The sequence below is a fragment of the Fistularia commersonii genome, chromosome 5, assembly GCF_037954325.1.
Source record: "Fistularia commersonii isolate RoL2024-O1a breed Wild chromosome 5, RoL_Fcom_v1.0, whole genome shotgun sequence".
NCBI classification, from domain to species: Eukaryota; Metazoa; Chordata; class Actinopteri; order Syngnathiformes; family Fistulariidae; genus Fistularia; species Fistularia commersonii.
In genome coordinates this window covers 21776262-21790567 of record NC_141288.1, presented here as the reverse complement: position 1 = coordinate 21790567, position 14306 = coordinate 21776262, and the positions used below count along the sequence as shown (strand labels likewise).

General features: G+C 54.6%; 1 protein-coding gene across 10 annotated transcripts in view; it reads right to left on the bottom strand.

Moving 5' to 3' along the window:
• ppfia2 (PTPRF interacting protein alpha 2) overlaps nt 1–14306 on the bottom strand; it is a 58221-nt gene that overhangs the window by 8688 nt on the left and 35227 nt on the right. For all 10 annotated transcript variants that reach the window (XM_086147349.1, XM_086147348.1, XM_086147350.1 and 7 more), the window contains 20 exons: nt 13089–13190; nt 12020–12184; nt 11864–11938; nt 11473–11583; nt 10945–11166; nt 10497–10643; nt 9062–9196; nt 8895–8978; nt 8627–8758; nt 8493–8555; nt 8321–8412; nt 7297–7429; nt 6630–6847; nt 6056–6296; nt 5468–5497; nt 5250–5380; nt 4297–4478; nt 4084–4174; nt 1748–1829; nt 988–1188 (listed from right to left, as the gene is read on the bottom strand). In XM_086147349.1, the coding sequence (XP_086003475.1) occupies nt 988–1188; nt 1748–1829; nt 4084–4174; nt 4297–4478; nt 5250–5380; nt 5468–5497; nt 6056–6296; nt 6630–6847; nt 7297–7429; nt 8321–8412; nt 8493–8555; nt 8627–8758; nt 8895–8978; nt 9062–9196; nt 10497–10643; nt 10945–11166; nt 11473–11583; nt 11864–11938; nt 12020–12184; nt 13089–13190 (2637 nt within the window). The remainder of the gene's footprint in view (nt 1–987; nt 1189–1747; nt 1830–4083; nt 4175–4296; nt 4479–5249; nt 5381–5467; nt 5498–6055; nt 6297–6629; nt 6848–7296; nt 7430–8320; nt 8413–8492; nt 8556–8626; nt 8759–8894; nt 8979–9061; nt 9197–10496; nt 10644–10944; nt 11167–11472; nt 11584–11863; nt 11939–12019; nt 12185–13088; nt 13191–14306) is intronic.

The following is a 14306-nucleotide window of genomic DNA, read 5'->3' as shown; positions in this document are numbered from 1 at the left end:
AGATGCCCTCAAACCACCTCAGGCTTGGAGGAACTACCAAGATAGATATACAGTGGCCTCTTAAACTACAAATCACCTTATATACAATTTTTTTACGATACAAAGCGCAATTCGAGAAAATTTTATCCCTGAAACCCCAAAAAATGTCACAATACGAATATGAGACCCTGGGACTGGAATACGCTTCATGACGCCGCCGCATCTTCTTAATTGGCGCCGCTCGCCGCTCTGGCCTTAAAGAATGCCAGGCAGCTTCCAGCTTACGGCTTCCCTCAGCCTTTGGTCCGGGCCGCTGATATGGGATGCGTATCTGCTGTGTGCTTCTGTCTCTAGTATGCCATCATTTTATATCGGTGCCTCTTTTGTGTATTTTTTTAATAATCATCATGGGCCCTAAGAAAGAAAGTGGTGAACCCAGAACGTAGATGCTTTCTATGGAAATTAATAACAAAATACTAGCGAAGCACGAACGTGGGGTACGTGAATAGAATGTCAAGGCACCCAGGACATGGACCATCCCAAAGCAGAAGCCCATGAAGGTGAGGGAGCCTTCCAAGGGCGACTCAAATACGGACTTCTATACACCACGACATGGAAAAGTTGAAATGAAAGAGGTTCATTTTCATTGAGCTTCAATGAAATCATCACAAGTTTATTGAACTGTTGAGTTTATTGTCAGTGTAGGTTTTTGGCTCATCTGCGGCCGCCAGTGTCTGAGCTTTACAAGTTAAAAGTCACCCTGATTTTTCTTTCTGACGTCCCTCACGTTATTGATATTCTTCTTTTTCAGGTTTTTTCTATAGTATTATCCTTATTTGGAGAGGTTTGGGGGGCGGGGGTTGGAATAAATGAATTTGTTGTCTGTAAATTACAATGGGGAAGTCCATTTATGATGGGAACTAAACTCAACATCAGAACCCACTTCTGGAAGCAATTCAATTCCTGTCTCGAGGGCCGGCCGTACAATCCAGGCAGACGAGGACTCACCGTCCTGGAGGTGGGTGGCGCAGAGGGGCTGGTGAGGGACACCATCTCCTGGATGGCGAGGCGCAGCTTGAGGCGGTGCAGCGGGTTGCTGATGCCGATCTCCCTCTGGATCTCGGTGTCGGACAACGCCGACATGATGGCGCCGCTCTTCACGTTGGCGCGGCACGCCGCCACGTACCAGGCGGGCATCCCAAGCCACAGCTGGGCGGTAGGAGACCACACGGTTAGAGGACCTTCGTCTAAGTGCATGATCAGGGGGGAGGAGGCGGGATATGACATCACACAATGGCGCGCGGCCCCCCGAGAAGATAAGCCATGCATACCCTGCAACAGTAGCAGCACTAGCGTCAGTACTACTACTAGTAGAAGAGGTAGCGGCAGAAGTAGTCGAAGTGTTGGCATGCATGATTGGGTACATTGTGAGACTGAAAGTCATCCAATCTCAGGACGGCTGGAAGTACTGACGCAGAAGTACAGCACATAGCTGTACTCAGATAGTGCGAGTACATGTAGTATCGACCAGTCGAGTACTGTGAGCAGAGTCGTGCACTAGCATACATGCTGTATGTATGCTGAAAGCTCTCCTTTGAGGGAAATTAGGTTTCCTCCACCGCCATTTTAATGGCGCTCCCCCTGTTAAATCTGAAATTTGGGCCGAAGGAAACGTGCTTCCAGAAAACGACGTCCGCCACTATCACGGTGCAAGATTGCGGCGGGCGCTCAGAAGGAGGACTCGGACGGAGAGGGAAGGAGTGCTGACCTCCAGCCAGGCAACCACAGTGGGCCCGTCCCATTGGGCGAACGGTAACCCCTTCCTCCGGGCCTCCTCCAATAGCTCGTGTCTGGGGGGGGCGAAAGGGGGGGTGCAGAAGACAAGGTGTGTGATCACATGACAACCACATTTGTGACATTCACAACCACATGAGTCATGTCTTCAGTTTGGTGTGTGTGTGTGTGTGTGTGTGTGTATGTGCGTGTGTGTGTGTGTCACAGAGGGAGAACTGGTTTGATCTCCCTGTCCAACCTGAACAGAACATCAAGAGTGGTAGAAAGACAATGTTTAGTAGGCAGAATAAACACACACACACACACACACACACACACACATGCCTGCATGGAGAGAGATAAATGAATGACAAAATAAAATATGTATAAATAAATAAATAGATAACACAAATAAATAGAATATAAATAAATAGGTAGATAAATAAACTCTGACAGAAAACCACACCTTTCTGAGCAGCCAAAACACACACACACACACACACACACACACACACACACACACACACACACACACACACACACACACAAACATCTCAGGACGAGTATCATTAAGAGAACAGCCCAGTGTGTGTGATGGGGGTCTCCTTCTGGGGGGGGGTATCAGCTGCCACACCCGGCCATCATTGATGGGTGTGTGTTCAGGGCGGGGGGGCGGCCCTCAGAAATCATGAACAAACACCTGTTATTACACAGTAATAGACAGGAAGGACGGACGCAGAGAAAGAACAGCACAACCTTCCTCATCCCTCTTTTCTGTCTCCATCCTGCAGAAGAACAACTGCAAGAAGTGGAGGGCTTCACATGGTAGATGACCGACTGACTGACAGAGAACGAGAAGAGAGTGAGAGACAGAGAGAGAGTGAGACATAGAGAGAGAGAGAGAGAGAGAGAGAGAGAGAGAGTGAGACATAGAGAGAGAGAGCGAGACATAGAGCGAGAGAGAGAGAGAGAGAGAGAGAGAGTGAGACACACAGAGAGAGAGAGAGAGAGAGAGTGAGACAGAGAGAGAGAGAGAGAGGAGGTTGGTGCTTCTGACAGGACGGATAGAGAGACAGAGAAGGATAGAAGGGTGAGAGGTGATGGGGGGATGATGGAGGACAGAAGGACAGACAGGAAAGATGGCCGACAGGGTGGAGGTGACTGACACGTCCTCACAACTTACCCGCTTTGAGAGAGTCAGAGGGTGATGGGGGGAGAGAGAGATAGAGAGAGAGAGAGAGAGAGAGAAGGAGAGAGAGAGAGAGAGAAGGAGAGAGAGAGAGAGAGAGAGAGAATGATGGGGAGACAAAAGTACACACAGGTTAATGACTTAATAGGCATTTGAGGATAAAGTACTACATATATCTCATGCACAAACACGCAGACACACACACACACACACACACACACACACACAAACACACACAAACACACACAAACACACACACACACACACACACACACATTGGGCGTTTCTGTAGAATCCGTCTCCTACAAGGCAGCCTTGACCAGGTCTCGTGCAGTGTGAGGAAAATACACGGCAGGCTCCTCCGCACAAATGCTCACGTTACATTCAGGTGCCTTAAACACACACACACACACACACACACACACACACACACACACACACACACACACACACACACACAAAGGACAGCACAGCGGCACCGGCTCAATCAAGATGCTGACACGAAGAACGGCTGCAGGCTGGAGGGCATGCGAGGGGGGGGGCTACTGACCGACCACATGGGAGGCAAAGTTCATCGTCATGACGACCACATGAGACATGTGCACTTTTTGTTTCAAGCAAAAGACATTCATCATTTAGCGCACACACACACACACACACACACACACACACACACACACAGTCCTCACACTGAAAGTGATGCGATGTGCAGGGCCCACACCCCTGCCACTCTTATATGAAATGTGTGTGATGTGTGCATGTGTGTGACTGTGAGACTATGTGTGTGTGTGTGTGTGTGTGTCGGGGACACTAGCTGTCAGTCAGGAGTCAGCTGACCAGTGCATGAAGGTATTTGAAGTGCTATGATTCCTATGGAATCTACTCCTTTTTTCAGATGAATGATATTCATCTCCTGCAATGATCTGATGGACTTCATTTGGAATGCAAGGGAAGTAAAACACATGAAAACTACATGAGGAATGAGAAGGTCAGGGGGTCAGAGGAGGTCAGAGGGGGTGAACCGAGGGCCCGAGTCTCGGTTCCTCAGGGCAGCAGGCGTCCGGTCTGGTCGAGTGCCCTGACCGGCGGGCGACGGTGGCGAGGAGGGCGGGGGGGTCGAGACCCTGGCTGAGAACACTTACTTCTTCTTCAACCTGCGGTCCTTCTCCGCCTGTGTTCCCAACTTGGCCACACCCATGTCTTGGCCCGCCATGTCCGGGTCCATCATGGTGGCTGGGGGAGGGCGTAGAAGACCGAGTACCTTTAAAAATCCTCAGCTCTGGCAAACACACGCACACACACACACACACACACACACACACACACACACACACACACACACACACGGAGGTCACCTTGCGGGTCCACCAGGACCTGCCGGTGGGCCAGGTGGGCCAGCCGTCCCTTCTCCTTCTTGCCGAAGAGCCTCCCGATGGACGACTTGATGCCCTTCTTCTTGGGCTGCTTGTGCAGTGAGTCCTGGCTGCTGGCCACGCTGCTCAGCGCGCTGGCGTCCACCTCCAGGGACGCCGCCATCCTGCAGCCGCCCGCCACGCAGACAGAGGCGTGTTGCGGAGGAGGGCGACAAATGAGAGAAAGAAGAGGAGGGGCAATCGATGTGTCCATTTGGTCTGAATTGTTTCTTCAAAAGGGAAAAATTGAGGAATTATAGGAAACAGAGATGAAGACAAGAATCAGCAGCCCGTTCCCTCGGCAACGGAGAACAGAATGTCGTCTGGAGTCCAAAAACCACTGGCGAGGTACACCGTCTACTCTACAGTCTGGCCGCTGACCTATACGACGCCCCGGGGACTTCCCTTAGGAATGTAAGAGGTATGCTAAAGCTAACGCAGCGTCTAAAAGACAGCCGTCCAGGTGAGATCGAGCGCCAAGATTCCGGCCAAAGCTACGGCACTGGGGCGTCATGATCCCGGCGGCGTCGCCTGACCCAAAAGTTGACCCTCTGGAACTAGTGAGCTCGGTCGCGGACGGGCAGTTCGGGAATGAAGACGGTGACGATTGCAATGTATGCTATGTCGGAGAGGACGGCCCGGCAGGAAGGGCCGAAGGGAAACCGGGAGAGGGGTCCGTGTGGCGGCACCCGCTCAAGACAACCATCTGGCCCCGAAGGGCCGGCGGCCGGCTGCTCTTAACTCGGCCAGACGAGGCCCTGTCATCCGCAGGTGTGCATCGCACCCCAGCTGAAATCTTTCTCCTCCTCAATCAGGCTCACCGGTGAAAGACTGAGGCGAGAGGCGCCGCACGCCGACGCACGACCCGCATCCCAACGCGGGCGGCCGTCACCTACCCGCGGACGTCGTTGTGCGAGGAGGCGGGCAGTGTGTGCGTCATCCGGACGGTGCGCGGCGTGGCAGGCGGAGAGGTCTCGCACTTGATGGTGGCCTTGTCCTCGCGTCCGTCCTCGTCCACCGCCGCGATCTGGGGGGTCACGGGCCGCAGAGAGAGACGTCCATCACCTGTGTCGCCGTGGCGACCCCTGAAGGAAGCAACTCGACGGTGGCCCACCTTCCGCCGGTGTTTCCTCAGATCGCTCGGCTGTCGGGGAAACACAAACAGCAGCCGGCGAACGTTAGCGTGTCGACTAACACGCTGACATGTTAGCATAGCATTACCCGGTCACGTTAACCCCTAACTGGTTGACATCTAACCACCGGCGGTGACCGGCGGGTGCTGCCAATATTTGAGCTGGAGTTGGAGAGAGAAATCAGATTCCTTGCGTCATTCACTCTATCATCCATGATTTCTATTCATTAATGGATTGAATCGTCCATTAATTCTCTACATTCATTCTATTCAAATATCCATTCAATCACGTATTCATTCATTCATTATTTTCCTTCTATTCATTCATCCGCTCATCGCCACATTCCTCCATTCCATCCATCCATTTATTCATTCATCCTTCTGTTCATTCACGCATCCATTCACTCTATTCTTTCTTTCATCCGTCCGTCCGTCCGTCCGTCGATCGTCCGTGCGTCTTGTCCTGCCTTCCCCGAGACCTCCCCTGGGTTCGCTTAGCTCTGCTCCCCCGCGCAGAAGGCCGAGCCCGCGGTGCAAAAGGTCGCCCAGAAAAGCCGCCGGCCCACTGACCAGCGTCATCACCCCCATGCGCTCCATGTCCCTGGCGGGGCTGCGGGGGTCCAGCTTGGGGGTGGAGTGTCCGCTGGGCGGCGAGGAGGAGGCCAGGGAGGAGGCGGTGGCCGAGGCGGTGATGGAGGCCCCGTGGTGGTGCAGCCGGGCCAGGTTGAGACCTTCAAGGCTCACGCTCGCAACACGGTTCTCGATCTCCTCCGCACGGAGCTCCGTCGACTCCTTCTCCTCCTGGATCAGTCTGTGGAGGAGAAGGAGCAGGAGGAGAAGAAGGAGGAGGAGGAGGAGGAGGAGGAAGTGGGTCAGCATGCTGTTCTTCTATTCCCAGGTCCACCTTGACCCCTCTGTGGTTCCCAGAGAACCTGGACTCCTGGTCTTCAGCCCCATCGGTTACTGAGAAGGTGCTGGCGCAAAGATGAGGTTCTGGGTCTGCCAGGCTTTCGTTAGCCGACAGAAAGGCTAATGGTCACGCCCAGGAGAGCGCCGAAGACATGAGTGGGCGGAGATACTTACAACCAACTGCCAATCAATCAATCAATCGGTCAATGAATCAATCAATCCCCCCCCGCGGTACCGGATCTCCTTGTTGATGGCGTCCAGCTGCTCCTGCAGCATCATGGCCAGGGTCTGCGCGTCCGAGTGTCCACCGGGGGAGAGGAGGTCCATGGAGCTGAACAGCGTCTCGCGGTCGTCGTCGTCGATGTCCGACATCTCCGTGTCGCTCTCGAAGTGATGGCCGCCGAGGACGCCCAGCTGCTGGGAACGCCACTCGTGCTCCCCCAAGGACTTCGCCTGCGCGTCAACCAGAAGAAGACGTTCATCGCAGAACAGCGACTCCAAAATAGCCCGCCTTGAACATGCTGTTGTCCTATGAGCTGCACGTGAACGGGGCGGTCAGAAGGATATAAGGCGTCGTCATGGCGTTGTTACGCCACGACTGGCCGGCAACTGGGGCTGGCTGAGCCTCACTGCTGGTGAAGAAGGATTATTATGGTTTGCTCTAAAAGGCCTCTCGTCGCAGAGACTTTACAAGAAGCCATGAAAGATTTTAGGGAATCAACCGGCTAATCCCAGATTATTAATCCCCTCTGGTCGGTAAAAGTGCATCATGTGCGAGGACGAAGATCAGATAACTTCTTCATCCGGGCTGTCGTGGATCTGGAGGATCCGGCTGTGAGGCTCAGCCAGGTCCCGGATGGTGCTCAGACCTCCAGGAGGACGGTCCCCCCGGAGGAGCAGACCTTGGTCTCTCTCAAGCCCAGGCGGCCCCTCCTCGGTCGCCGGACCACCTTGGCGCAGCGGTAGTGGTCCGACTGAGTCTCGGCCAGGGATCCCAGGGAGAAACGGAGCTCCGCTGACGTGTCCAGGTGAGACCTGTGGAGGACCAGACTGCATTGGATTGGATCGGACCGGACTGGACCAGACAGGACTGGGATTGGATTTGATTAGGTTGGATTGGGATTAGGATTGGGATTGGGATTTGGATTGGGGATGGGGATGGGGATGGGATTGGGATTGGCGTTGGGGTTGGGATTGGGATTGGGATTGGGATTTGGGTTGGGATTGGGGTTGGGGTTGGGATTGGGATTGGGATTAGGATTGGGATTGGGATTGGGATTGGGATTGGGATTGGGGTTGGGATTGGGGTTGGGGTTGGGATTGGATTGGATTGGATTGGAATTGGGATTGGGATTGGGATTGGGATTAGGATTAGGATTAGGATTGGGATTGGGATTGGGGTTGGGATTGGATTGGATTGGGATTGGGATTGGAATTGGGGTTGGGATTGGGATTGGGATTAGGATTGGGATTGGGATTGGGGTTGGGATTGGAATGGAATGGATTGGATTGGATTGGATTGGATTGGATTGGATTGGATTGGATTGGGATTGGGATTAGGATTGGGATTGGGATTAGGATTGGGATTGGGATTGGGATTGGGGTTGGGATTGGATTGGATTGGATTGGATTGGATTGGGTTTGATTGGATTGGATTGGATTGGGATTGGGATTGGGATTGGGATTGGGATTGGGATCGGGATAGGGATTGGGATTAGGATTGGGATCCGGATTGGGATTGGAATTGGGGTTGGGATTGGGGTTGGGATTGGATTGGATTGGATTGGGATTAAAACGCTCATGGCCAGAAGTACTGTTGTCGTACTGTGGTACATCACCACTCAATGGAACCTCTGAACTCTCGGTTCCGGCGGCGTGACGGATCTTCGGCGTAGGAAGCCATCGCCGTGGAGACCAGCGACCTACCGTGACAGGGTGGGCTCAGTGAGAGATCCTGCCCTCAGCCTGAACTGGTCCAGCTCCGCCCTGAGCTTCTCCATCTCTTCCGCCAGCTGCGTCTGGACCGAGCAGAGCGGCAGGAGGTGAGACGGGTGGCCAGCTTTCTTCAGCAGATGGCCGAGGGGTGTGCGGGACCTACTTTCTCCTGGATGGACTCCTCGTACTGCTTCCTGTAACCCTCCGAGTCCTGGATCAGCAGGTTCTGTGGGAGACGAGAACACGCAGGGGTGAGGAGGTCCTTGGAGGCCGGCGCCGGCGGCTGCCATCTCTAACCTTCTCCTCCAGGGCGGCCATTCGCTCCTTGAGGTGCAGCTGCAGGCGCTCGTTGGACTCGGTGAGGAGGCGGTCCACCGTGTCCGACAGGCGCTTGTTGTGTTCCTCGTTCATCTTCTCCCTCTGCCGGGCCTGGTGGACCACCAGGGTGGCCACCGGGAGGACCGCCAGGGGGAGCATCAGGAGGACACACTGGGGTTAGTGCACGGGCCTCCATCCACTGGGGCTGAATATTACCTGTTAGTGCACGTGGTGCCATGTGACTCACACGTAGTAGCTCCTGGTTCTTCTCCTCCAGCTGACATTCCAGGTGCCTCATCCGCTCCTCGATGCTCCCGTGGCGCTCCTCTGCCTGGGGGGAGGGGGGTCAGTGTGTGTGTGTGTGTGTGTGTGTGTGTGTGTGTGTGTGTCTGTGTGTGTGTGTGTGTCTCCTACCTTGGTGAGCGCAGCAATCCTCTGGGCCAGCTCGGCTTCCACCTCAGGCAGCGTCTCCGCCTTCCTCATGGTCTGCTGGAGCTTCTGCTCCGCCAACTCCAGCCTCTCCTGGAGCTGCCGGTTCTTCTCCTCCATCTGCGTGGACAAACAGAAGCCGTCAGAGGACGGAGGCTGTAGCTCCTCCTGACGGGTTGAAGGAGTTCTCCTAACTGACGCCAAGTAGAGCCCCCGCCTCTGTTCTGATCTGCACCACCGTTGTGGGGCAGACCTCCAGGAGCTGGACATTGGAACCCCACAGGCCCATCACACCTGACTTTGGACAGATCTGCATGTAAAAACCAGCCCTGAATGCTCTGCAGGAATCCTCGACCTTCTATGAAGCAGCAGCACCTCAAAGTCGGAGGGGGGCTGCGGGGGGCAACGCCTGACTGGAGGAACCGCAGGTTCTTGGACATCTGGACCAGAGGCCTGCTGAGATGTAAAGTGGTTCTTCTTGTCCACCATCGGCAAGAGATGTTCTCCTCCCAGGCCTATCTGCTCCCTGTGTGACCATTAAACTGGAGCAGGCCAGTGTGTGTTAGTGTGTGTGTGTTAGTGTGTGTGTCCATCATGTCGCCTTCCCTGCAGCGGCTGTGATGACGTGGTTGAGGCATGACATCTAAAAGAGGACACGCACACACGCACACACACACATACACAGAAACACACACACACGCAAAGTCCATTGCAAACAACAGCCTAGTGTTCATCCAACTAGGAGGTGTGTGTGTGTGTGTGTGTGTGTATTGGCCAAAGTTCCATGTGCCCTTTGTGTGTCCACCAGGGGGCGGCGCTTAGTTGCACTCTTTCATGAACAGGAAGGAGAAGAAGTCAGAAGCTACAAACTTTGCAGGAGTGCAGGAGGTCCTATTTGTTATCTCCTGCTGGGAGGACCATAGAGGAGGCAGCGCAGGGGACTATGACGGTCTCTGAGGTCAGTGAACACCTCACCACCCGTTGGTTCCAATGGTCCGTCTCGTGGTCTTCAGAGATTCTGTCTTCTGGAGCTCAGTTGACTCTGGAGCCCGTAACCACGACAACGCCCACTGGTCTACGGCACGCAGGGGACGTGATCGGCGGAGAAGGTGGATCAGTGTGTGTTAGCACACATCGCAGAGCCAGGGCGTCTGCGAGAGGGAGAACATCCAACTCCTCCTCCTCAGTCTCACACCACCTCCAGATCTGCAGAGGCTTCCTCGTTCCATGAAGCAGCATAGGTGGCCCTGCTGACCAGCAGCGGCGGTGAAGGTCCTGCTGACCAGCAGGAACCAGCCATCACCAGCTGCTTGCAGACTGTAAAAGCCAAATCCCAGGTGGGTCAAACATAGTGGCCTGATCCCACCTGGACCTGGAGCCCCCCAGCCGGAGTCAGGGGTTCTGAGGAGCAGGTTCTGACCTGTCTGAGGAAGGCCTCCTTGTTAGCCAGCTCGTTCTCCAGCTTGTCGTTGATGTCGTGCACGGAGGTGGACTCTCGCTGGGCGCTCAGGTAGCGTTTCTCCAGGGTGACGATCCGCTCCTCCATGTCCTCCTTCTGACACATGGCCTGCAGACCAGGAGGACAGAGCAGAGCATCAGAATGAGACGGAGAACATCATGTCTCGTCTCGAAACGTGGGCGTGTTCATCCTGTGCAGGAGAATCCAAGAAGCCCTGGAACCCAAGGAGATGCTTCTGATTCGGAAATGAAGACTACATTTCGGGTGAGGTTAGCTTGCAGCCTGAGCAGCGCGGCTAACATAAACATTAGCTTCTGATGTGTGTGTGTGTGTGTGTGTGTGTGTGTGTGTGTGTGTGTGTGTACATAAGAGTGTGTGGTGTATGTGGTGTGTGTGTGTGCACTCTCACCTCTTTGATGTCCCTCTGGTACTTGTTGTTCATCTCCTCAGACTTGATGAGGTCCTTGCGAGCCGTCTCCAGCTCCTGCTCCACCTCAGACACCCGTGAGGAGAGCGAGGACATGCGCTCCTTCATCTGGGCCAGCTCGTAGTTCTGCTTCTCCAGCAAATCCTGGAGCTCCACCACCTGGCTGGCCTCGTGGGCCGACTCCAGGGAGCCGTTGGAGAGACGCTGGCGGGGAAAAAAGGAGGGCTGGATTCACAGGAAGTCCTACAGACACTTGGACCATCTGACCGGAGGGGGTGGGCTGGAGCCGGAAGGTTCAGAGAACATCTACTTCTTGAAGTTTCCCTCAAAAAGAACCTCATGGTCAGATTCGATGACAGCGGACGAGCCTTTTCCACATCAGGTTCCCCGGATCCCAGTCAGGCTCTCCTCCTCCACGTCCAAGGACCGTCCGGGTGGACCTCCCAAAGATCCCGACCCCAGTTTCTCCCCAGCGTCTCAGGCCACCATTTTATTGTGAAAAGGTCTCACCTTGCTGTGGACCTTCTGCTGAGCGTCACTTCCTTCCAGGATGTCTTCCCCACCGTCTCCGGATGCCACCTTCCTCTGGATGTGTGCATTCTGCTCCCGTAAGGCCACGATCTGCGGGGGCAGGACAACCGGTCTGAGGCCAAACTGTTGGAGGACCGTTGGAACTCGCTTCAGCCTCGGCTGGTCTTGAGCCTCCGGACCGTGGAGCAGATTTGAACGTATCAGGCCAAATCAGCAGAGGACAGGACTCCATCTCCGTCCCAGGCTGAAGAACCCCGGATCGTCTGCGTGAACCAGTAACCATTCGGAAAGGTGCCGATGAATCGGCCCGGACATCTGCTCCTCCTTCATGAGAGGAGGAGGCGTGAGATGACGGATGGGTGTGTGATACCTCCTGATTGGCTGCCGTGAGCTCCTCTTCCAAGGCAGACACCCTCTCCAGGGACACCCTAAGTCGCTCTCGGACCTGCAGAAGACACTCGGGTAAGCGGACCGACCACCAGCAGAGAACGTGGATGCGTCACAAACCCCCTTCCTGATGAACAACCTTCTCGTCCAGAGCTTTGTGGTGCTCAAACAAGGACTTGAGGGCTTTGAGGACCTCCACCTCGCTGGAGACCCCCGACGGGGACTGAGCCTGCCTCTTCACCACCGTCATCCGGAGAGAGCGCTCGTGCCTGGACACCAGGCACTCTAGATGCTCCAGAAGCAGCTGAGGTGGAGATCACAAGAGATCCAACTCATCATCATCATCATCATCATCATCATCATCATCATCATCATCATCATCATCATCTCCATCACCAGATGAGAAGATGGCCAAAGCGCAGCACCATCCGACGGACATGCCATCTCCAGTTGCTCTTGTGATGAAGGACAATCTTTCCCTCTGTTTTTGTGAAACCAAAAGCCATGAATGGTGTTGGTCATGTGTTACCATGGAAACCGGTCCAACGCACCATCCAGTGGTCCTCCAACGAGGAGGAGGACAAGGAAGAACTTTGTGGACCAGGTGACCAAGATGCTCAGCTCAGAGGGTTAAGTTTAGCTTGGGTTAGGCCACGGTTAGGGTTAGTTTATGTGAGGCTCGACTAGGCTAGGCTAGGATAGATTCTGGTCAGTGTCAGATTTGGGTTAGTGTTAGGTGAGGTTAAAGTCAGGTTAGGTCGGAGTAATAAAGAGAACACTGAAAATGGTGAAGGAGAGCATTTCCAGGTCTCCGGATCCTCATGGGGGCTCTCAAACACACCGAGCTGTTTCTCATTGGCTCTCTGCCGGACACTTGCTCCGCCCCTTAGCTCACCATCTCCGTGCTGCGTTCACTGCCCTGTCCTCTCACCGCCATTATCTGGAGTCCATGCGATCACCTGTTGGACTGGTAGGACTTTCATGCGGATCCGGCCGATCAGCTCAAGTTCGTTTTCAAAAGAAGCCGTGTTTCTGCTGGGTGCTACCCACCCATGGACACCGAGGAGCGCCGAGCTCCCGCTCCTGCTTCCCTCATCAATACCATCCGATCGCCATGTCCATCCCCGACCGGGCGCGCCTGCGGTGCAAGGATTTGATCTGCTCGTCACGACCTCCCCAGTACTTCGCGTCCCAGATGGCCTCCTCACCCTGGTGTTGTTCCTCTCCGCCTTTAGCTCGGAGATCTCCTCCTCCTTCTCCAGCAGCTGCTCCCGGCAGGCGTTCAGCTCCTTGGTCAGCGCAGCGAACTCCTGGGCAGGCGGAATGTCAGAGAGAGAGGAGGGTTAGTTTTAGGGTTACGTTCCTCCTCCCCGGCGGTCGAGGACCCTGGCCTTGGTGAGGAGTCTGTCGGGATAGGTAACAGGACCTCAGCCAGCTGATGTGTCCTCAGCCCCGTCCTCTACACCAGAGGTCCAAAACTCACGGCCTGCAGGACGATGGTTTGCGGCCCCCGCCTTATAATGAAATTTCATGTTGGTACGGCCCGCGAGTTTGATGTGTGTGGCACTTTACAGTGTTGAGAGCGGAGCTGAGCAAACCTAACAATCACGGCGGCGTATATATGATGCAGGAGAACTGTTAATACAGACATTTGAATCTGATACAGCAGCAGATATAGAAGACTGGAGAAACCACATATAGTCGCTGACGAGAGAAATTGAATAATTATTATAATTATTATTTATTACTTATGGATTGGACTGTCTTATGAAGTCTTAATTTGTTTATTTATTTTTTCATCTTATTTTGTGTTAAAAAATATAAATAGAGAGATTTGAGAAGATTTGAGAGTTCTAACAAAGCTTTTCTTGTGGAAAACCTGATGCGGCCCAGCCTCACCCAGACTCTGCCTCCAGCGGCCCTCGGGTCAAACGGGTTTGAGACCCCTGCTCTCCACCCTGTCCACCCAGGACTGTGGCACCTCCCGTGAGGACAACATCCCTCTGAAGTTTGTAGACGACGCCACAGTGAGAGGACGCATCGCCGGCGGAGATGAAACGGCCGAGGACGGCGGCCTCGCCCTCAGCACGGCCAAGACCGTGGAGATGATAGTGGACGCGAGGAAGCAGAGAAGACCTGTTCGGCCACCGTTCCTCCGAGGTCTTGAGGTTGAGAGGGAGAGCGGCTTAAAATACCCGGGTGTCCCTCAACACCACGCAGACGGTAGGGAGGGCTAAGATCCCCGGCAGCTCCCGAGGCTGCACTGTTGAGAGCATCCTGACCGGCTGCGTCACTGCACGGTACGGCCGCACCGCCGCTCTGGACCGCAGAGGATCACCAGAACCCCGCTGGCGTCTCTGCAGAGCATCTACCACCGCAGAGTCCGCAGGAGAGCAGCCTCCATCGCCAAGGGCCACGCCCACACC